This window comes from Schistocerca nitens, chromosome 3, assembly GCF_023898315.1.
Source record: "Schistocerca nitens isolate TAMUIC-IGC-003100 chromosome 3, iqSchNite1.1, whole genome shotgun sequence".
Lineage (NCBI taxonomy): Eukaryota > Metazoa > Arthropoda > Insecta > Orthoptera > Acrididae > Schistocerca > Schistocerca nitens.
Genome location: NC_064616.1, coordinates 747,434,215 through 747,459,673, shown reverse-complemented (window position 1 = coordinate 747,459,673; position 25,459 = coordinate 747,434,215). Strand labels below are relative to the sequence as shown.

Genomic DNA, 25,459 nt, shown 5'->3' with positions numbered 1-25,459 from the left:
TAAAATAACAAAATAATAATATCCTTTCTTTATGGTCATTCACAACATTATTCGTTCACATGTATCTGGTTTGGTACTTATTTTGTGGTTAGTTTTTTGTTTACTTTTGCTAATAATGACATCTACCTTACACCTGCATTATTGTTTGTATATGGTAATTTGCACATGTACCCACTATCTGGTAGACCCTAACCCTTCCGATAAATTTCACACCACATTTAGACAAGTTGCATTTGTGTTCTATGCATGGTGAATATTCAAATTATATTGTATTCATTGTGGATTTACCTAAGGCAAGCTAAATCACTCAATGTTTTTCCTTCAAATTGGTGTTCAGCAATAGGCTGTTGCTTTAACTGTGTGGTTTTATTTAACTACTTGGTTCTTTATGCTTATGTAGTACAGATTCTCATGACGTTGATTTTAGTCAACAAGTGCTGCAGATTTCATCTTATTAGCTGATCTCCTTGAGGTGCTCTGCATTGTAGAAATGTATCTTGTGCTGACCACTCTAACATCTTTTTCATCGTTCCAGTACAAGGAAATCCCGATTCTTTTGTCCCGGAGGAGTTTCACACCTTTCTTTGTAAGGCTTAAATCTTTTGATATTTCTTTCCTGTTCTTTGTTTGATATTTCTTTCCTGTTCTTTGTTAATGTCCTTACAGGACCTGTTTTTGTTTCAGCTGAATCTTCAGCAAACTCAGCTTTCATGTAGGAGTAGATGACATATATAGTGTAACATTCACTCAATACTTTTCAGGCCACACTCATCCCAGTACTTTAAGCATTTCTATCTTTTCCATAATATACCTCAAAATTCTAAATGTATTCAGTTCCATATTCAGCTAAGATGTATAACCACAGCACCATACTTGTTTGATCTATTAAGCATCCAAACCCTGAAGTCAATTTCCCCACAGAAGTGAGAAACTACTGCATCAACTCTTATAACCTACAACAGACAAGAAATGAGTCTAAATTTGTTTACTGATGAATAGAGGCATACTTTCATGATGTACATGAAAGGTCTCAGCCATTACATAATTCACAAAAGTAAAGAATATACGCATTACAAAGTATTATGTTATCAAAACTATCTATTGATCCATCACGGCTCGGTTATTGGGGAACGAACACACTATCTAGTTCATATTCATTGCTGCTAGATGTCTACAATGGAAGAAAATTTAATTTTTCTAAGGTGGCTGCAATAAAAACTGATACCCAACTTGAGAAATTCTGTTATTGTGCTCTACAATCTGAATTAACACAACAAACTTAATGAAACACCGTCAACAAGGATATCACAAAAGGTGAGACACAATAATGGCTAAATTTTCGCAGTAATTTGTTAGACCAGGAAACCATAAAAACTGGATTCCATTTCTTATTATAAAGAAGACTCCCAACACATTCAACATAAAGATTTTTCTGGCATGCCATTTGGCAACCTGTTCCCTGTCGATACAAAGGCTGCACTTTAGCAACTCAACCATTTCTGACAGTAGTTGGCGAAAAATCTGCCTCCACAGTTGCAGACAAATGGTCAGCAATTTGTAAACACATGAAGATACCTAAAAGAAATATATGGGGCATGACGTATTAGCAGACAAAATACAACTGGTTGTCAGTCTTCATCTAAAAGCAAAACTATCTTCCAGTATTCACAACTTATTCTTGTAGACAGAAAAAAGCATAGTATGCAGCCACAAAAATAACTGACTGTTTCCCTTGTGAATAAAGGTGCTCGCAGACAACTTAAGTTTTTGAAACAGACTGAAATAATTTCTGCTGGACAGTTCCTTTCACTCCACAGATGAAGTTCCAAATATATAGTATGTATGCCATTGAGTTACGTTTATAGAATTTTTGTTGGCGAATAAAAAAATCAGTCATGTAAATGACCAGCATGTAGCCATTTTTTTTACAAAGAATATGTATCTTATTTGTAAACCCAATAACATGGTCCACATCGTAGCAAGTTATCACGAATGTGAATCGTGTTTTATGTTTCACATGCTGCGACATGGTCACAAATTGACCAGTGACCTGAATATAGAATAAATTTCCTTTACTTCACTTCTATGGTCACTTTTTTTTTAAATAAAAAATGTTGTAATATACTGGAGCCATAGTAGCATCATCAAATGCTAAACACAGCATGCTAATTTTGTGTTTAGCATTTGACGATTCCACTATGGCTCCAGTATATTACGACATGTTTTTGTAAAACAGATCTGAAGATGGTCATTATAGACTGAAACCAGTAGCCAGATAACAAAAAAATTTGTGACTATAGACGTGAAGTAAAGGATATTTATGTTTCATATTGTCCACATCACAGTATGGGACACACTATTCCACACTTTAGATGTTTTTAAAGTAAAGGATTGGGATTCTGAGACTTATTTTTCTAAGACTAGCATGTGTGTGCACACTTGAGTTGTTGAACATTTTCTCTACTGCATAACACCTGCTTATGACACAACTGCCATCATTACCACTATCCCATCCACTGTTCAACTATCTGTGTCAAAGCCACATAACATGCTCAATACCAGTGACCTTGTTAAGTTACAAGACAACAAAATAACAAGCAACACTGAAACTGTTAAAAGCAGGAAAAAATACTCTGGAACCAATAATTAAAGTTTATATTTGTCAGCATTGGGGCTTTCAAAACCTTAGCACCATCTTCAGGTGATGGATATGCTGAAGACTAAAAATCTAAGATTGTCACAACAAGATGAAGCTAATGCTTGAAATCACATAGTCACTAATAAATATAAAGTTTGGTGAATGGTATTATATCTTTTATTTCTTTCTTTTCCTGCTTTTGCAATTTAATGTATACTTATGCACACCTCCATCAACAATTTTAACAGAGTGGGCCAACAAGCAATAAAATTCAGTACTCACATTACCAGCAAAATCATATTTTGCAATAACTTTCTCAACCCGCCGAGGAGCTGGCCTTATAAGAGGCGTAGTATCAAGATAATGTAACTTGTAGAATGCCAGGCATGCTGGCAAGTCCGGAAATATCTGATCTCCAATGCGGTATCTTGTCTGGTCCCCTTGTTGAAGCCTATTTATAATATAATGACTCACTTTGCTATCTTCCCTGTAACACATCAAACAATAATACAATAAGGAAATGCTTACTCTTAAGGCATAAACTACATATTATAAAACATTAAAATTTGATGACATTATGATTCATCACCTGCATTTCAAGTTTTCTGGAAGCTCATAAACTGTAAAGTTACCTCATGGAATATTTGCATGCAATTGTATTAACATGGGGAAAGAGGGAGAGAGGGTGGGAGAGAGGGTGGGAGAGAGGGGGGAGAGAGGGGGGATAGCGGGGATAGGGGGGAGAGGGAGATATATGTATTCATTTAGATCCCAATATCATAGTCACCATCTACATGTATACTCTAAGAGCCACCTTACAGTTTGTGCTTGAGCGTACTTCTAGTGGCACTATCTTTTTTCGCTCGTTCCTGTTCCATTCACAAACGGTACGTGGGAAGAATGACTGTCAGTAAAGCTGTATATGAGCTCCAATTTCTCTGACTGACTCCTAACAAACTTTAATTGCACAATCTGCAAAAAGCAGAAGCTGACTATATTTTCTGTATCCTTTTTTGACAGAAAGAGTCCAAAGTGGTAGTTTCACCTCACTAAAGTAGTTGTAGTGACCAAGAAAAGTATAATTACCCTTAGGTTTTCACACTGAACATTAATAAGGTTGATACTGATCTCTTCAAAACTGACATGGAGCTAAATCTTCACTTTTGGTTAGACAACATATACAGAACAGTGCAGCATAATCTTGGCACAACACTGCTCTAAGTGTTACTGCCAAATAATGTATTTGAGTGTAACGTAAATTTTATGTAGTATTGGAAGTCGTAAAAATTTGGAGCATATGGCTGAATATCTCCAAGGGCACTAACAGTTTTTAGATTCCACATTTCTTATGTACATACTTTTATCGTCTCTACTTGTCACCAAGCCATTATGAGTGACTTAACACAAACATTTTTTAGCTTCCATATTTCACAAGCTTTCCTATTTTGCACAGATATATTACTGATAAAGGAAGCATAAAGAGAATATTCACAATAAAATGTCAGTCTACAAGAAGTGCAAGTTAGGCCTTCATGGAAGTCAGTTCAATGAACATTCACAATGTGTGTTTATGAAAAACATCATTTGAACTTTTAACTGCCTAAGAGATTTAATTTTAAACCAAGGCAGAATTATAAAAGCAGTTCATTTTTTCTTTAAAAATTATTTTAAAAATATGTGACTAAGTATTACAGGAAACAAAGGCCAAATTTGCAATAACAAAGTCAGTCTGAGATGACACACTAAGTAAGTGGACAACCACGATCCTATGTAGAGGAACTGTGACTCTGTATTTCAGCAGCTTGCTGTTTGGTAACTATATGTGGAAGTTTCAGTATCTCAACATCATCACAGATGATGAACTCTATACACAAGTGAGTGTAAGGTTTTGTTTCTAAAGCTATGCTCGAGTTGGGATCAGAAGATCCTTATCAGCTGCAGTGGGTGGAGTGAGGCAGCTTTGCATGCCTATCTCATGCAATCAAGTAACACGGGTTTTTCAATGTCTCTATGGCACTGCCTCAGTCTTGTCGTAGCTATATAGACTACTATTGTTTCTGCATGCAGCCATTAACACTATGCACCTGAAAGCTGGCAAGAGCACTGCTAGCTGCCAGGGGGTCATCTTACACTGACTCCGTTGTAGTGTACACAACGCTATGTTGATCTAACTTCCAGGAATAAAAATTGTAAACTTCTGCCTGGTAACATTAGTTGCAATGTCACAAGGTTCTACACTGAACAATATGTGCTGTCTAAGGTTTAAACTGTGGAGGGGTGAGTGATTAGCGTTTCAAGGTGAAGTACTACGTAATTGTCTACGACTAACATAAGTACTACAAAAACACGAACTACTCACTTTTAAAATTTCACTAACAGCATACAACTTTTCTGGATTTTCTACACGCCTAGGCAGTCATCTTTTTACAAAGCTGTTATGTTACTGTCAAATACTGAAGATTAGGCTGGCAGACTTAATAACTAATTTAAAGTGACACTACATAGCAACAGTTTTATTGTACAAGTTGATAGGTTGAAAGGACAAATCTTGAGCTGTCAAGAAGAGTTATTTTGGTTATAGACAGAAGTAGGGGTAGGGGTGAACACTGTAAAGGAAGGTCTATGCTTGAAGACAGCAAGCAGGTTCAAATGTATGTAGGTCGCAGTAGCTACACAGAGATGAGGATACTTGTACAGGATAAACTAGCACTGAGAGCTGCATCAAATCAATCACAGGATTGAAGAAAACAACATCGGTATGTGTAAGACTACACACCTAAAAGTTTCGTATTCATTTTGAGGTAAGTTCTACGACTTTTGTTCATTATCATTACTTTCACCTCTTTCAAAGCTTTTAAATGTTAAGTTGCGTGTCATACTGTATACGCTCTTGCAGCTGAGTCAGACAAATCAGTTCAGAGGTTGGTGGAAGGCAAGGGCACACTTGCAATAGAACTATGGCTGGCGAAATGTTTCAACCAACCTCCAGATTGTTGACAATTTTACTTTTATGTTTGAGGTGAAGTTCTACTCCTCCAAGTTGTTTCTGATCATAAGTTGACAATTTTTCTCTCAATTCAACATCATTAGAATGCTGGTCTTATATACGAACATAACAGTTATAAAGTTATGCTGGATCATGCTTACGGAATTCACTTTTTCAAGAATTTTAATGCATGTTTATCAGTTTTGAATTACTATTAGAAATATAAACAGGAAATGAATCAGTTAGCATTTCATAAGATGAAGAACAGTTCTTGATCATTTTATTTCGATTATATGAGAATGTCTACTACAAGGTGGAGCTATTAACGAATGAATTTTAGCAGTCCTAAGTAAGATACCTTTTTCAGTTCAAATTCAAAAGTGGTGTATTCTTGAAGGTATTTGCTTCCCTCTTAGTAATCACATCATCTTTCGCACATTTATGTAACTAGCAACTGAGGGTTTGCTTTATCTCATTCCTTACATTATGTTTGATACAAGAAATAGCATAACAGGGCCTTCTTTGTTACATACCCCAAAATCTTTGTTGTTGTGGTCTTCAGTCCTGAGACTGGTTTGATGCAGCTCTCCATGCTACTCTATCCTGTGCAAGCTTCTTCACCTCCCAGTACCTTCTGCAACCTTCATCCTTCTGAATCTGCTTAGTGTATGCATCTCTTAGTCTCCCCCTACGATTTTTACCCTCCACGCTGCCCTCCAATACTAAATTGGTGATCCCTTGATGCCTCAGAACATGTCCTACCAACCGATCCCTTCTTCTGGTCCAGTTGTGCCACAAACTCCTCTTCTCCCCAATCCTATTCAGTACCTCCTCATTAGTTATATGATCTACCCATCTAATCTTCAGAATTCTTCTGTAGCACCACATTTCGAAAGCTTCTATTCTCTTCTTGTCCAAACTATTTATCGTCCATGTTTCACTTCCATACATGGCTACACTCCATACAAATACTTTCAGAAAAGACTTCCTGACACTTAAATCTATACTCGATGTTAACAAATTTCTCTTCTTCAGAAACGCTTTCCTTGCCATTGCCAGTCTACATTTTATATCCTCTCTACTTCGACCATCATCAGTTATTTTGTTCCCCAAATAGCAAAACTCCTTGTTGTAATGGCAGATTTTTTTTTCTTTTTTTTGTAGCATGGGTTCTCGGTGAGGTCAGAACATGACAATCTTGTTGTGAATTCGCAAAGCCAATGAATGTGAATGTTAAATAAATGTTATGGTAACAGATTGATTTGGAACATAGACTGATGTCTTCTGTCATCGGCAACATTTGCTACATATTTCGTACAGCTCATTATGGCAACATGTGAACTCTGCTTTCTGGCTGGTTTTGCCAATTCTAGTCTTGGCATAAATCCATCACACGCAACCTTTGCTCAATATTTAATATGCTATTCTCAATAAATAGCTAAAATTACAATGCAAATTCAGAAACTGGATATTAAGTAATGCACAAATATCTAATGAGTATTTCTGGATATACGACGTATACCAACTACGATAAATACAAGGTGGGGGGAGATGGGGCAAGGATTCCACAGTGTAGCTATTACCCCTACGTTTCAGTGTTATTGGAAACTTCTGTTGATTCAGGTCCTATTTACAGCCTTATAATGATCTTTTGATACTTCCAGGCATTATGTAATGGCCCTAGCTTCGTACTTTTTTCTTTCAACCTGTAGCTAATTAATACTGAATCTTCATACATCCCCAGATTCACGACTGCCAGAAGTAATAGATGCCGCACCTTTTACTTTTATATGTACAGCCTTGAAGCTTTCAGTGAGGCGAAAGTTTTATAAAAGGATTTACTACATTATTTGCAGTAGAGGGGCCTAGGTTTTGTATGTTACTTGTTGCCAATAAACTATTAACCAGCTGCATAACCTCTGCGTCAATGTCTTCTAATAAGCTTCTACATTGTCAAATGCAGTTGAGGTTGCTGTCATAATTCACGATGTTATTTCTTATTCTTGGTTACCTCTCTGATAATTTCCTTTCCCAGTCTTCTGCACACCAATAAAGTGCACGGTATATTAACGGGATTTATGCTATATTCAGTTCAATGGCACAAATCAAGAAATTTACTCTAAGTGCAAAAATGAATTCCGTAGAATAATAAGATCCATGTGATTTAGAAATGACAGATTTTTAAATCTAGAACAAAACTTAACAAGGTTCAATTTTCATATATATATATATATGTGACAGGTAAAACTGTGGAAGGAAGTGCTTAGTAAATACAATAGGTAATTAAATTGTGTAAAAGTACTAAAATTGTTAAACTTGACTTGATCTACACTCTTGCAAATTCTATTCCACACTGGGATCTATAAAGAATGACTTATGAATGAATGAATGAAATGGATGTCACTTGAGTCATTCCATGCCAAATCATCCAGCCAAAACTAGATATAAAACCCAAGGTTTTTGCAAATGTTCCAAAATTTATGTGTGAAATGTATGCATAAAGATATGAAAATATCCAAAGTTTTATCCAATTCTATCAAGTAGTTTCTGAGTTATCATTGTTTAAAATTGTAGGCTAATTGTATTCCCGAGAGTGATTAAGACGCAACTAGTGTGCATGCTTTTACAGAATTTGAACCAAAATCGTTAGTTTTGAAGCTAGAACCCTGAAATTTTCACTGTTTTGTTCTAAATCAAACACTTAAACTCACAGAGCTATAAAATTCTGATTTATAATGTTCAATCATATTGAAAAACTGTACTGAAACTCAAAATATTGTTAATTTCAAAATTGTGATGTACGCTTAGAAAATTATGAATAGCTAAAATCTCTCTCCAAATCACCCAATACAACCATTTATTTTTGAAAACAGCATAAAATTAGCTTTCAAACGGTTCACAAAAATTGGTGGGGTTCTAAGTTATAAAAATGTTATCTTCTATTGAAGTCAAAACAAGTTTTATCTATTCAAAACATATAGAACGGCAGTTTTAAGATTCAAAATGGTTATAGTAGAGGTTATGTAGAAGCAAAAAGTTTTTAAAACTATAATTTGGAGGACCAGCTACTTAAAATCATAATTTATTAGTACATTTTTGCTGTGTATTTTTCAATTGGCACAAAGATTTTACTGTACTTGTAATTTTATTTATCTCTTTTGTTTTATTTAGCTGAAGTTAAAGCCAAGAAACATACAACATTTTTGGAGTCATGAGAAGTGTGTTGAAGTTCAGATAAGGCAGTACTACAATGCAAGTATGGACATGAAAAATTCACCAGTCAGCAGTCAGCCTGCTGTCTTCCGTCAAGACATGAAATTCAAGTTGGGACATGAAACCCTCCTCCCCCCACAGCCTGTCTGTACTGCAAGTGCATTTGGCTCTGTTCAAGTTAATTGCCTAGTATTTTGTGCTTAATGACACTTTAAATAATTGTTATATAAACACAGTTACAATTTTATTTTTAAAATTATTGTTTTGTTTGTGTGTGTTTCTTACCATGGTGATAAGAGCAAGTTCAAGAAAGATGAAACTAATATTAAGTGTTCAGTAGGTTCATCATTAAGTTTTTCATGTGAAAATACTTCACTGACAAAAAGCAAAGACATTTATTTAATCACGGAAAAGTTGTCTAAAGAAGAAGTAGAAATTATAGTTTGGTGTACTAGTACGAAGTACAGTGAAATAGATGATATTTGTTCCCATCATTTGTGTTATTTTTTAAAGTATTTTGAAAAGAACCAAAAATCCTGTTGTGGTCCATTTAAGAAACATTCTGCACCTTTAACAAAGAAGAAAGATTTGAGGATAATTACTCTGGAAAAAGTAAAATATGTTAAGGAAAATAAGAACAGGAAAGCTGTTGTACAGTACATGTAGAAAACTGTTAAATGAGGCACAGCTACTTTAGATCACAAAGACATTGCTCTACTTGAAAGCGAATTAACCAACGCAAAAAGAGTAGTAGAAAGAGAAAAGTTGGATGAAACTGTTTTAGGGTTTGATGTGACACCACTTAAACTTCAGCCATTATCTACCCAATCAAACAAAAATATGCTAAAAAGAAGTTTAAATAGGCAAAAGACAAGGTTAAAAAAAGTTGTCATTTGTTTTAAAAGTACAAGAATCTAATGATTCAAGTGAATCTGACAGTACAACTCAAGGTAATGAATTGAAAACAAAATCTGAGGATCTTGATCAATTACTGGATGCTATAAAGGAAAAACTCAGGACAAACTTAACCAAACGGGAAAAAATACAGATATTAACAATCACTCCAAAGTCTTGGTCTAGCAGAAAAGCAGCAGAAAAATATAATGTATCAGAATATTTAGTGCGAAAAGCCAGAATGCTTGCAAATGAGAAAGGTATTTTGGCTTTAACAGAACCCAAACATGGGAGAACCCTTAACCAAGAAACAACAGACACTTTCCAACTGTTTTATGAAGATGATGAATTTTCTTACATGTTGCCAGGTGCTAAATAAAAGTAAGTAAAAAAAAATGCTTACAAGCAGAAAAGAATTCATTTATGCAACTTAGAGGAACTATTTACTGCATTTAATGAAAAACATCTAAATATTAAAATTGGATTTTCCAAATTTTGCTCCTTAAGCCTGAAATGGTGTGCACTTGCTGGTTCACCTGGAACTGACAGTGTGTGTGTTTGCTTGTACCACCAAAATGTTGAGCTTTTAGCAAATGCTCTGGATCAGCATGATAAAGAGTCAACACACACTATGATGGACAAATTGTGATAGACAAAACAGGGACTGTATGCTAAGATGTTGCGATGTGTGCCCAAAAACAAGTGAATCACTGCAGCTACATCTAAGAGAAATACTTTCAGACTATGATGAAGATGATGTCATTAAATTTTCACAGTGGGTTTCAAGTGATGGCAGAATGACTTTACAAACAATGCTACTACCTTGCAAGGAGTTACTGATTTTGCTATAAAAAATGAGTCTGATGCCTCATTCTTGCATCACAAAAACTCAAAACTCTTACATGAAACAGAGAAAAGAAAATTTGGCATTTAATGAGGTTCTAGTTCTTATGGATTTTGCAGAAAACTATAGCTTCATTCTGCAAAATGAAGTGCAATCCTACCATTGGAGCCACTTGAGCTGCTCAGTTCATCCAGTAGTGATTTTTTCTAAAAATGAAGATTCCACCATAAAAGAAACAACATTGTGTTTGATTTCAGATGATCTAAAGCATGATGTACCATTTGTTTATTCAGTACAAGGAAAAAACCATAGATTTCATAAAACAAAACTTCCCTGGCATTGACCAAATTGAGTATTTAACATATGGTTGCGGTGCTCAGTACAAATACTTCAAAAACATGATAAAGTTATGTTTTCATTTTAAAGATTTTAAATTAAATGCAAGCTGGTCATTTCATGATATGAGTCATGGTAAAACAACACGCGATGGGATCGGGGGTACAGTCAAGATAACTGATTAAAAAAAAACTTGCAGACCAGAAGGGAAAGTGACCAGATAATAAACACTGAACAAATGTACCGTTTTTGCAAAAGTTTATTCTCAAAAATATCTTTTTTCTTTTTAAAGGAAGAAGCAATTTAAACTAAAAGAAGAATGCTTGAAACTAGATTTCAAATGGGTCAAACAATACTGGGTATGAGAATTTTCCATTATTTTAAGCCAGCTTCTTGGGAAGAAATTACAGCCAAACAATGTGAGTTCAGACTTGGAAATTTTGTTGAAACAAAATATTTTTGTGGCTATCCCAACTATTAAACCTAACCTACATTCCTTCGTTGCATGTGTTTATGAGCAAAACTGGTGGATAGGAATGGTTCTGGGTTTCAATGAAAAAGATGGGGACTGTGACAGAAACTTTCTTTTGGCCTCAAAAAGAAGACAGATGTCCTGTTCCACCAGCCCATCTATTATGTGTAATAGCTCCTCCAGAGATAGCATCTCAGTTTGGCAGATCTTATAAGATTGATGCTAATCCCCAAAAGATAATCATCTATGCTTTATTGGGAAAAAAAAACTTACTGGACATTAAAATGTAATTATTTTACATATTGCTTCATATAAACTTCAACTGAATAATTATTAAACTTTAAAGTCATCACAAACTCTTTGTACAAAGGATTTATTTGAAAACGAATAATCGTCAACTCATGTAGTCAAATGTAAGTAAACCTATTTTGTAAAATATTCAGTGTATGTATCTTTTATTTTAAAGGAATCGATACGTAAGACTTGAGTTCATCTGGTATTTTCACAGTTGTATTAACTTCAAATACTTAATTATTGTATCAAAAATGTATTTTACAAAGTAAATTACAAAATCTGACTTCAATTAGTTATAAAATTGTTACAACTCAGAACCCCACCAAATTTTTTTTGCGCCATTTGGAAGGTAATTTTATGCTGCTTTCAAAAATATATTGTTGCATTGGGTAATTTGGACAGAGATTTTAGCTATTCATAATTATCTAAACCTACATTACAATTTTCAAATTAACAATATTTTGAGTTTTAATACAGTTTTTCAATATGATTGAACATAATAAATTGTAATTGTGTAGATCTATCAGTCACTAACGATTTTGCTTCAAATTCTGTAAAAGCATGCACGCTTTAGTTACATCTTAATCGCCCTCAGAAATGCAATTAGCCTAAAACTTTAAACGGTGATAACTCAGAAACTACTTGTTAGAAGTAGATGAAACTTGGAATATTTTCTTGTCTTTATGCATACAATTCAATTATAAATGTTCATAAACATCTGTGACAGGTGTGTGTAGAGCCGTGGATGACTTAGTATGGAATTACCCACTTGCATCTTTTCAATTTCAGCACTGAAGTGCCAGAATGAACAGCACAAATCAATTTCATTACACAGTTATCACTCATCTAGTATACCTTCTATGATTTCTTTTCTTTTTTTAAAAAAAATTAAGACAAAATTAAAGGAAACTACACATCTCTGCCTTACCTAACACACAATACATAATCCCCTTGGATTGTTTTGCTGTCTCTCACAAGGAAAACACCACCTTCTCTTTCACCCATCAGGAGATCAGTAGCATCCTTCCTAGTCATGGAACCAAAGTACCAACTGAAACATTAACAGCCTGTTACTGTGTTTGCAAATAGAAAACATCAACCAACTGTGATATGCAGTATAATTTCCCAAATGTGTTTCACCTAAACTTACAACACATGAAACATGATGTGGAAAGCACAGTGATACAGCGTAAATGTTGTAAATAAAATACTGACATTCGAATACTTTGAAAATGCCAAACATAATCAAAATCACACATGATATTGACTATTAAAAGAAAGGAACACTACACACAACATGAACAAATTGCTGTTAATCAGGTATTTTTCTACATAATGTTTCATTACAGAAAATGACACTATGTGTCTATTAGAAATTATTTTTTCCTTTCTCTGTACTTTTCTGCCAGTCCTGTTTATTAGCCAGTTGTAAGATTTTACATTACTACACTTTACATTATTTAACACACTGGCTTGAAAACTCATCTCCATCACTTAGGGGAGCAGTATTAACTGTAACATGTGCAGGTAAAAATGAACAATTACTGTATCCTTTCATGTAACAATTACATAAGCACGAGGCCAAAATTCAGTGTTATGAATTTAATAAATAAATAGTAACAAATTCAAAAGTGCAATTATGTTCCAACAGGAGTGTAAAAAAACAAAATAAATTTTTCAATTACTTTCAAAAACACTGTCATGTACTTTGCAGCAATTAAGCAGAATACTGGCATCCCTCTCAATCTTAAAAAAATGCTTCAGCAAAGTAGGCCTACTGAAATGTTTTGTCTGGGAAGACAAGTAACAGTTTTACCTGGCTATTTTTAATGAAATTTTGTTTTGAAAAGTGGATGCACAACCGACTAAGAAAAATTATTCAAAGAAATTGTTACTAATTGTAGCTTTAAGTATGTATGACGCTTTTTATTAAATCATACTATATTCAATTATGCACAACTAATAGAGCTATACCAACAATTGATATAGAACACGAATAAGTAAGTAAATAGTGTACCAGAATGCTCCAAATTTTTGGATGTACATACTGATGAAAACTTGAACTGAAAAAAAAAAAAAGCTTATTACTCTATTACTCAGCTTCTCAGACAATTAAGCCCAGTTACTTTTGCTCTTCATATAACTGTTAGTCTTGACATATTTTGCATGTTTCCACTCAATAGCATATTATGGAATTATTTTCTGAGGTAACTTATAACTTCGAAAGAAAGTACTGATAGCACAAAACTGAGCAATAAGAAAAACATGTGGTATTCACCCATGGTCATCATGACATTTTACGGTGTCTTCACAATACATATATTCACTAATAAATTCGTCATAAATAATCAATCACAATTTGAGAATAACAGTGACATCCTTATTACCCATTATTAAAGCTGTTAGTGGCTCAAAAAGATCAATATTCAGCAACAAAATATTTGATCATTTGCCCATTAACGTAAGATCTAAGCTACAATCATTTCTCCTGGACAAGTTCTTTTATTTCATGAATGGATTTCTATTTAAAAACTGGTTGCCTGTGAAAAAATAGTTTCTAAGTGTAGTTGCACAAGTAGGACTAAAAAAATTAAGCAGTCATTAATGTTAACACTAATAATGTATAAATATCCTGTAAACTGATTCGTTCCACATCACATCAGTAAAAAAATACTTCAAATGATCCGTTCAACATGTTCCCAATTAACTTTACACTTTTCTTTCCCAATAAAATATCCAGTGAGGTGAGGCAGTGTTACAGCACTGGACTCAGATTTGGGAGGAGAAAGTTTTTAACCTCTGTCTGGCCATCCTGACTTGTATTACTCATGGTTTCCTCAAGCTGCTGTGGTTAATGGTGGGATTGATCCACTGAAAAGGCCATGAAAAACTCCCTCAAACCCTTACCTAATCTGATAGAAATTTGTGTTTGGTATATCCTCAGCTGTGTGTACTGAATAGCAAATTACAAATAAATAAAAATAAAATAAGACAAAACTAAATGAGATCATCAACAAGTAATTGCAACTAGTAGAGAACACTGCTGAGGACATTTAAAAACTATCATTATTTTTCTTTTACACATCACTCTTCACCTCTACTGTTAGACATGATCATTAACAATACAGGCTCAGAACAACCAATGGCACATTTCTGCTAGTATGGGGATTAGTGTTACCACATTTGCATTAGGCTTGATTGCACACCAAGTTATGCACTACGTGGTTTGAGAAAATTCAGGAATAGTTGGGCAGTATTTTTTCGGGCACCATTGTGTTTAAGTCTATAACATTAAAAAAAACTGATTATTTCTTCAGCATTGTCTTGACTGTCAGCTGAAGCACATAGGCTACCTGTAAATAAACACATGGGTGTCTAACTGCCATCAAGTGCGTTGTTAATAACAAAATGATCTCAGCAGACTTCTATTATTTACTTTTCAATGGCCAGTGTTTCCATTGAAAATTTGGTGTTTCACATCTTCCTTCAAAGTGTGCAATATAAGGACTGTGATGCATCACAATCCTGCAACTATAAGTTTAAAAACCATAAAAACGCACTGCCAATATCTTGTACTGTGGAAATACTTGGGTTAGGTGAAATATGTGTTGTGTATAGGCCTTAAAGCTGTAAACAAACAAACAATTTTATTGTTTATTTTCTGGCGTGCCTCCATCAAATTCTAAAAGAGCCGTATATTACTTACAGGCGACCAGCTATTCACGAGATGATGTTCATATTTACATTAGGTTACATATGAAATGAAAGTGGCGAGGAATCATAACAGTTTGATAAATTAAAATATCGGTAAATACTGCCATAGTATTTCCGAATTAGGGAATTGTTGGAACGCCTTTACAACATGTACGAATCCGTCGTCTTACATACAACACAAGTATATTACGTGAGTACAGTAGCTCTCTATTGTGAAATGCCATGCATCTATAACTGCATTAATGGAATAATATACAAGTTGCATTTCGAAATACTTAAAGGTGTGTGATTTTAAATAACGTACCTTGATCTATCGTATGGGTCGAATGTTGCAGCCATTCTTCAGTTTCTGCGCACTGGCTGTGTATCATCAAAATAATATAAACATTCTTTTTGATAAATTCATCACTTTTCAATAGCAGTTCCTGTAGACCATTAATTGGCATTAAAGCTGCCTGTAGTGCAACAACGAATATCAGCCATAACCAAAACAAACTGTTACGCAGACAGACGATAACCGGAAAACATCATTTAACAACGTCTGCAGCCCTTACAATTACTCAGATGACACTTCGTATGTAATCTGAATGACCTATTTCATTTACTTCACCGTCCTAGCGTGACTCGATGAAGGTCCGAACGAGAACACTAAAGTAATGTTTACAAACGAATGAATTCGTCTCTGAGTGAACTGTTAGGAAAATAATGACACATAACGATAAAACTCTCCACTCCCACGATTTCTGCACAATTTTCCAGTCAGCACACAAGCCACAGACTTTCAATATGGCAGCGATGACACTTTTCGCCTATCTTGTCCGAGGTTGACAAATATTATCTTGTCCTCTTCCTAACAGTTCCAGATCTTCGAATGTGTAAACAACACTCAAAGTTCTGAGACATCGCAAAGTCTAAACACATCCTCTACATAAGAGGGATGAGTGTAATTAGATGCTCAGTCAGAGGCACGCTCAGAAATTTATCCGACGCTCGAGAGCAAAACTCAAAACTTTTCATTATTGATATTATGGTTTGACCAGTTTCGAGACTTGTCATACCACTAACCACATAGTGTTACAGCTCGCTAAATGAAAGGTTTACTGGAATTAAGGAAATCACTCCTAGAAGTGTAATGAATAAAAATTCTATACTCAACATTCCAGGAACAGGTAGGCACAAATGCACCGTTGTTGACGCGTATGTGCTTTATTTTATTTATTTATTTATTTATTATTTATTTGTCCTGTAGATCAAATCAGTACAATGGCTTGTACAACTGATATGGAATAAGTCAATACAAATATACAGTTTACAGGAGTCTAAAACAGTAAACAAGAACACAGAAGAATGATTATTTTACATTACTTACAAATTATGTTACTTAAAGTTACAGCTTTACAGAGAATTGTTACATGATGTGACAAAAATTGACTTAATAACATTCAGCTATGATACATTATCATGCACTAAGACAATTTTGATTCAAAATATTCCTGGATAGAATAAAAGCAGTCTTTTATTAAAAGAGATTTCACCGTCTGTTTGAATTTATTAATTTAATGGATTTCTTGTATCAAAGTTGGAAGATTGTTATATAATTTTATTTCCATGCATTTGACACCATCACTGTACAGTTTTGTTGAGTGGGGAAGTATTTTTAGAGAGGTTTTTGATCTTGTGTCATAACCGTGGTAATCCATATTTTTGCTAATTTTGTTGATACTTTTTTTGGTAAGGAAATTTACAATTTCTGTTTCTATTATTTATTTATCCTGTGGATCACATATTATACAAAAAGTACATACGATATAGGAAAACTCATTTTTCATTAAGAAATATGCAGTTTCAGAACAGTGTTCTCTCAAAAAAAAAAAAAAAAAAAAACAGAGAATGGAAACAGAAAATTGCTCATTGGTGAAACACACCGAGTATACAAACATACAAATATGAGCAACTAAGAAATATGCAGATAATGGATTGTCGCTCGAAAATTTATATAAACTTGACTATTGATGAATATAGTAAAACACAAAGTATACAAACAATGAATATGAGCAACTAAGAAATATGTAGGCAAATGGACAGCCACTCGAGAATTTACACAAATATTTACTGAAATACAGGAATAATGAAAATGTCCACTGGAAATGCAGCAGAAGGAGAATAACATTTAAAAATATACAAAATATGAAACCAACCATTGAGCATAAACAGACAATGAAACTTACTACTAATAAATGGTGTTCATAACATAAAAATTATTAAAAAATTTTGTGAAGTGTAACAGAAACATACTTTATACTGTAGAATTATAGGTTACTATTTTGCCAACAATTGTTCTACACTCACTAACAGTATTTACCAAACGAAGCAGAAGTTTTATGTTTTGCAACTCAATTTACTTTCGGTTGTTAATACTGAATTAACATTTTTTAAAATTTTTCATTTCCAGGAATACTTGCATTGAATTGAAGCAGTGTTTTCTCAGAAATGCCTTTAGTTTGTCTCTAAATTCTGGATCTGGAGCAAGTTTCATTTGATCTAGAATCTTACTGTGTAATATGGCACCAAGGTGAATTACAGTCTTTTGGCATGATGATGTCCTTGAAAAGATTTGGTGGATATTCAGTTTTCCTGTCGTATAATTTGTGTGTATATCATTATATTGGATTAGTTTTCCTGTTCTTATGAGGTGTTCCCTGGTGAAGAGGGTTTTTTCTTGGATGAACAGACATGGGATGTTTAGAACATGAAGTTTTATAAAGTGACATTTCCAGGACTCTGTCTGTTTGGGACAACAAATTATCCTCAGTGTTCTTTATATAGTTTAAACATATTCATACTGTGAGTATAATTTCCTCAGAAGATAATGCCATAGTGGAGCAAGGAGTGGAGCTGTGCATAGGATATATGCAGTTAATGGCTTTACTTACAGTAGATTTCAATACTCTTAGTCTGTAGCACAATGATGAGAGTTTCTTTGATAAGTTGTTTATGTGTGAATCCTATTTTAAATTCTGTTGAATGCAGAGACTCAAAAATTTTGTCACATTTACATTTTCAGTTATATCATCATTTGAATTTACTTGGATAGTTTTTTGGCAGACGAGAGAATTAAATTGAAGTTGATATATACAGTTTTTCCACTATTAACAAATGGGCAAGTTTTGTTACACCACTCAGAAATTGTTGTTGATAATTCTTCCGGGTTATATGGCCATGGTCCATGGAATACTTCTATTACTAACAGGACCAGCCATACCTCTGAGGATGTCCAACGTAGTATTGGACGAAACGTTAGGAATAGAAGTATTCCATGGACCATGGCCATATAACCCAGAAGAATTATCAACAACAGTACCATCTGGGCCGGCTGAAGTGGCCGTGCGGTTCTAGGCGCTGCAGTCTGGAACCGCGAGACCGCTGCGGTGGCAGGTTCGAATCCTGCCATCTGGCATGGATGTGTGTGATGTCCTTAGGTTAGTTACGTTTAACTAGTTCTAAGTTCTAGGGGACTAATGACCTCAGAAGTTTAGTCCCATAGTGCTCAGAGCCATTTGCACCAAGTACCATCCGGTCATGAAAGCCTTCATTGTATCACTCAGAAAGTCTTTTCATAGAGTTATCAGACACTGACTGAAGGTCTTTAGGACTAGATCTATGCTTATATCACCAGTAAACAGGAGAGTTTTGTGAGCTCATGTGATCAACAAGGTCATCTACAGAAATGAGGAAAAATAATGACCTTAGAGCAGAGCCCTGTGGAACACATTTTATTGATCTTTCATCTGAGAGGGAAACCCTATTACTGATTTTGTTCTGTACATTTATATTGTATTGAAGTGATACCTTCTGTCTGCAGTTCTGTAAGAGCATACCCAGCTATGTGTCACACTTCTCATTCATCTTCTTTCCAATTTATCTAGTGGTATTTTATGATCTAGTAAATCGAAAGATTTAGAGAGATCTAAGAAGATACTTGCAGCTATGTTATGTTGGTTCATTAATTTTAATGTATGTTGCAACAGTTCGAAAACTATTGTTTGGGTGGACATAGATTTTCTAAAGTAATGTTCTTGAATGCTGATAGGTACATGATTATTTATGAAATTTATAAGACTGTCATAAAAAAATTTCTAAGATTTTTGAGAAGATACTTAATATGGGCAAAGGATACTAAACCATGGGAACCTTTCTTTAATAATGTCGAGACTTTAGTTATTTTGAGAACATCTGGAAGTATGCCAGGTGTTAATGAATGGTTGATAATGGCTTTACTGTGAGGGGAGCACACGCTTTTAATATGATGTCAGGTGCTTCATCATACCACTACAGGTTTTATGCTCAACAATTTTATTATGTTCATAATTTCATTGGAATTTGTATCATAAACAAACAAGTGGTGTTTGACGTATGGCTCGAACATGAGTATGGTAACTTGTAGTTAGCCTGAATAAGATCTTTTGCTAGTGAGGTGAAGTATTTATTGAATTTGTTTAGAACTGTCTATGGATCCGTGATCTTACAATCTTTAAGTGACAGAGAAATATCCTTCTTTTTAGGTGTTCAACTACTTTCCATAAGGGTTTCATTTTGTTTGAAGAGTTACTGGGGACTGATGACCTCAGATGTTAAGTCCCATAGTGCTCAGAGCCTTCTGAAGAGTTACTTATAAAAGTGTAATTCCACAAAAGTTTTGCCTATCTAATAACTCCAAGATAGTTTTTTGTAGGCTTTATAACAGTCAGGAAAATCTTGAGTAACTATGTATTTTTTGCAATTGTATTGTAGAAATCTGTTCCTCTTAATAGAAATTTCGATTCCTTTTGTTACCCATGACTTTCTATTGTTATTGCTTAAAATTTTTGTGTCAAGAGGAAATGCTCTATTAAAATAATAAAGGAAGGTGTTTTGAAAACTTAAAAACATACTGTCAACAGCAGTTTGTGTATAAATACTTTTCCAATTTTTCTTGGCTAAAAGGAAATTGAAGATCCTAATGTTATCCTAAGAAAGGGTTCTTCTTTGAATTACTTTTTTGGGGCCCATTTTACTCTTTCCCATATCAATGCTCAGTAGCAGAGCATCATGGTGAATGTATCCCATGCTCTGTACTTCACCAGTGAATAAGGAGCCAGTATCAGTGTATTGTCTCTTAATATATGCTGTAATATCTGAGGTGGTAAACTAATATTGTACCTGAATTTTATGCAGTAGAACCTTGTCGTTCAACATAACCCCAACAGGCACAAGAAACATAAAACAAAAACTATATATATATATATATATATATATATATATATATATATATATATATATATTTGTTACAGTATTTAATTACTTTGCAAATTTATATAATGTAAACTCTAATTTGTTTGGCTTTGTATATTTGTTTTTAAGATTTGTTCAACAGCACTATTACACAGGAAACTTATATTCATTTTTTCGATGTAAGCATATGATAAATTCCATATCATTGTAGATGATAAAATGAATGCTCAATAATAATAAAATTATAATAACAACTGAGTCACAACAGTTTTTGATACTAATTGAAGGGATATGCCACCATAAAACCAACCTCATTTCGTATTAGTAATAGCAGTACTTCAACTTATAAATATTTCCTTTTAAATTTGTAGTGGAAACTGAGGGACAGCATGCAACTGAGATCCTTAAGGAGATTACGACTACGAAAAAAAACCTCATAGAGTAAAGTTCTTTATAGCAACATTAGGATGCAAAAATAAATTCAATAATGGGTGGTGAGTAACTAAGTTTGAATAATGTGCCATATTGGTGGTGATGTAAGGAGTGGGACTGGGTGACAGACTTCTTATCTCCATGAATAAAATAATGTGGCATTACAAATGACTTTGATGTTGTAACAATGCATGGTCGGCTTCTACCTGACATTCATGCTCATGGATGACAAGCCACATGTTATCATTGGGCCAAATGTACATCTCGTTTTGTTACTTCTGTTACCAACATTTACAGAACCATGATTAAGGCATAAGAGTCAAAGTTGAGAGAAGAAGCTACAAGATTTGTTCCCATATAATAAGCCCTATGAAACTTCATGGCGGATTAAAAGTGTGTGCCGGACCGAGACTCAAGCTCGGGACCTTTGCCTTTCGCGGGCAAGTCATCTACCGACTGAGCTACCCAAACATGACTCGCGACCCTGGGGAATGTTTCCAGGCTGTGGCTAAGCCATGTCACCGCATTATCCTTTCTTCCAGGAGTGCTAGTTTGGCAAGGTTGGCAGAAGCGCTTCTGTTACGTTTGGAACGGAGGAGACGAGATACTGGCAGAATTGAAGCTGCGAGGGCGTGTCGTGAGTTGTGCTTGGATAGCTAAGTTGGTAGAACATTTGCAGGCTAATGGCAAAGGTCCTGAGTTCCAGTCTTGGTCCGGCACACAGTTTTAATCTTCCAGGAAGTTTCATATCAGCGCACACTCCACTGCAGAGTGAAAATCTCATTCTGGAATAAGTCCTATGTTATTTGATAAACACACACACACACACACACACACACACACAAAGATATATATATATATATATATATATATATATATATATATATATATATATATATATATATATATATATATATATCCTACACACCATCATTTAACTATTAAATTTACAGAAATTCTTCTATAGAGTAGAAGGAGTTGTCAAGGAGAAGTTAAACTTACAAAACGCTGTAGAAATAACACCACTGGTCAGAATAAGATCAAATTGCAAAGGAATATTATCAGAGAAGGGGGAAATCGTATGGCAGAAGTAAAAATAGTGTGAAAATTGATCAATAGATGTCGCTACATGTGTCAGAATACGTAAATGGAAACACCTGTCATGCGCACGACCCACTGAAGTTTGTATAAACACGCCAGGTGCACGGCTTTTCCTCCTTTCGCGTCTGCGAAATTCACCATAACTGTCTCAATGCAGGATCGTGCTCCGCTCGTAAAGCTGTATTACAAGAATGATGACTGTGCACACGTCGCTCTGCAGGAGTTCCGAACACTGAAGGGCTTGGAAAAAGGCATATGTCCGATGAATGCCGTGGTTCTGGAGAAAATGATTCGGAAATTCGAAAAGACAGTGTGCAACCTGGTGGAAGGAGGAAACGAATTGATTCGATGTCAGTGATAGCAGTGGTCACAGCAATGCTGGAAGAGACGAGTGGTGGTGTGCAAACATGTATGTAGTGCATGGAGACCTGCTCGAATATTGGACATACCCATGAGCATGGTGAATAAAATCCTATGAAAAATCCTTTTTTGCTATCCATTCAAAATAACCCACGTGCATGAGTTGCTTTCTGTTGACCTGGCAGCAAGAGAGACCTTTGCATGGAAGTGGACAGTGTTTGGCTGTGGAAGATTTTGTGGACAGACAAAACCCACTCCATCTGACAGGATTTGTCAGTACACAGAATTATCGAATATGGGTAACGGAAAATCCACACTCAAATCAACCAGTACCACTTCATCCTAAAAAAGTCACTGTGTGGTGCAGGTTTATGGCATGATTTATCATAGGGCCGTATGTTTTTCGAAGAGACAGGTGCTTCCAGTCCTGTTACCTGTACCATCACTGGTAAGCGCTATGAGTGTCTTTTGCGCACCCACGTCATTCCAGCTCTACGACAGCGTGGTGTGTAGGATCATTTTTATGCAAGATAGCGCACCTCTGCACATTGAAAATCAAGTTAAGCAGCTGCTGAAGCGCTATTTCAGAAATGCTTGAATTATCAGCCGCCATTTCCCTACAGCCTGGCCGTTCCAGTCACCTGATTTTAACTTGTGTGACTTCTGGCTGTGAAGGGAAGCATAAATTGTAGTTGAGCGACTGTGGTGGCAAAGCAGTTAGAACCCCTCTAAAAACAAAATATTATTTTTTAGTATATATGGTACAAATGGCTCTGAGCACTATGGGACTTAACGTCTGAGGTCATCAGTCCCCTAGAACTTAGAACTACTTAAACCTAACTAACCTAAGGGCATCACACACGTCCATCCCCGAGGCAGGATTCGAACCTGCGACCGTAGCGGTCGCGCGGTTCCAGACTAAAGTGCCTAGAACTGCTCGGCCACACCAAAGTATATACATCATCTATGGAAAGCTGAACTAGGAATCCATCTTCTTACAGCCAGATTAACAACCGTTTTGCTACTGGAACATCCAACAATTCCAAACTGTGTGTGGTAGAAATTGAGAGTGCTCCTCATCATTTGATTTTTCATAAAATATGAGGTATTTAGATTTTGTCATGAGTGAATGTATATAAGATCGTAAGCTACAAATGGTTGTCATGCTGATATAATGTATAATGGAGTTTTATAACCACCAGTGAACATCATGGACATTTGCATTTCATTATATCTTAAAGAGGCTGCATTAGTCCAAGGTGTGATAGTCTAGAAATCCAGATTTTTATTTGCAAACTAGGCATTTGTATAAGCCGATTCTTGTCTAGTTATAACATTAGAATATTGGATATAATCTTACCTCATGCATACAAAATTAAGCATTTTTAAGTAGGAGAAGGGAGAGACTCACCTGAATCAGAAGATGAATAGAAGATCCAGTGGAGAGCAGCGAGCTTCATTACAGGATCATTTGGTGATCGCGAAAGCGTTACGGAGATAATAGATAAACTCCAGTGGAAGACTCTGCAAGAGAGACACTTAGTATATCGGTACGGGCTTTTGTAGAAGTTCCGAGAACATACCTTCACAGAGGAGTCAAGCAGTATATTGCTCCCTCCGACTTATATCTCGCGAAGAGACCATGAGGAGATTAGAGCCCACACTGAGGCATACCGGCAAGTTTTCTTTCCACGAACAATACGAGACTGGAATAGAAGGGAGAACCGATAGAGGTACTCAAAGTACCCTTCGCCACACACTGTCAAGTTGCTTGCGGCGTATGGATGTAGTTGTAGATGTAGATGTAGAAGAAAACTGCTACGCATTTGTCAAGTGTGGAAGGTGTTGATGCAAACATTCCACAGGTCAAGTTAAGTGGGAAAAGGAAATAAAGGAACTTGATAAAACACGCTCGATTTTTTTCGGGAATGGAGATGATAATGAAAAACAAAATATACCTTACAATTCGATGAAATTCCACTTGTGAGAGGATACTGAAAGAGGCCACCAGCAAAGACTCTAGTGGGCATGGGAATGATTTGGCTGAATTTTGTAATTTGGCTCAACAGTGACAGGCTATTAATGGGTTAGAGATCATGGGTCAAATGGTTGTGAAGCAAGGAGAAAACTGGAATAATATCATGTTTCATTTAGTGGCTGTTAGTTGAAGAAAATCAAGCAAGAATATTCAAATCCTATCTAATGGGCTCTCTGGTTTCCACCAGATCAGATGCTATGCCCCCTTGAACCCACATCAGTGATATCACCAACTGAATCAACTGTGCACCTAATATACAGTGATTATAGGACAGTGGAAGATATCTAATAAGAGTAGTAATGAGATGTATTCAAGTGAACATCCCATAGATGGAAATCTGAGTTATTTTAATTTTCAGTGGAGGTGCTTGTGAATCAGGAACATCACGGGTATGAATTTAATGCTCTACTTGTGTCCATGCCTTCATGCTTATGTGGAGCTTGGAGAATGATATTCACTAATGGGTGTGGTTTTATTTACATTTTTTTACTGTTATATGTCCACTCTTTTCTTCACATGTGTTGTGGTATCTGCAATGTTTATGTAACCTACTTGAACAAAAGGGTAGATACTGTGTTATCTTGACAAAATCAGGGGTGGTATTTTTCGACATGTTTTCCATAATGATTTTGTGGGCGATGGTAACAAATTTCGTTACACACAATGATCTCAAAAATATTATTTCTAGCGATTTACTTTCATACCCAGAAATTGGACTTAACATGACGTGAGATCTGCATGAGGCTGGCCCTACAACATGAGGCAGTTGAAGGAATGGGAAAAGACTGTGTATGTCAATCAGTGAGCAGTTACAGTGCACTGTGGTGATGTTCTTTATTACATCATGGCCCAGAGGCAACATTTGG

At 35.3% G+C, this 25,459-nt stretch overlaps 1 protein-coding gene across 1 annotated transcript in view; it reads right to left on the bottom strand.

Annotated features, from left to right (window-relative positions):
* The window catches only part of LOC126248735 (adapter molecule Crk), a 33,354-nt gene extending 17,101 nt beyond the window's left edge, over window positions 1-16,253 (bottom strand). Inside the window, exons 1-3 of the mRNA XM_049950054.1 lie at window positions 15,696-16,253; window positions 12,606-12,728; window positions 2,921-3,125 (exon numbers count right to left, since the gene is read on the bottom strand). Coding sequence (XP_049806011.1) covers window positions 2,921-3,125; window positions 12,606-12,728; window positions 15,696-15,730 — 363 coding nt within the window. The 5' untranslated portion in view covers window positions 15,731-16,253. The remainder of the gene's footprint in view (window positions 1-2,920; window positions 3,126-12,605; window positions 12,729-15,695) is intronic.
* Between the last annotated feature and the right edge of the window lie 9,206 nt (window positions 16,254-25,459).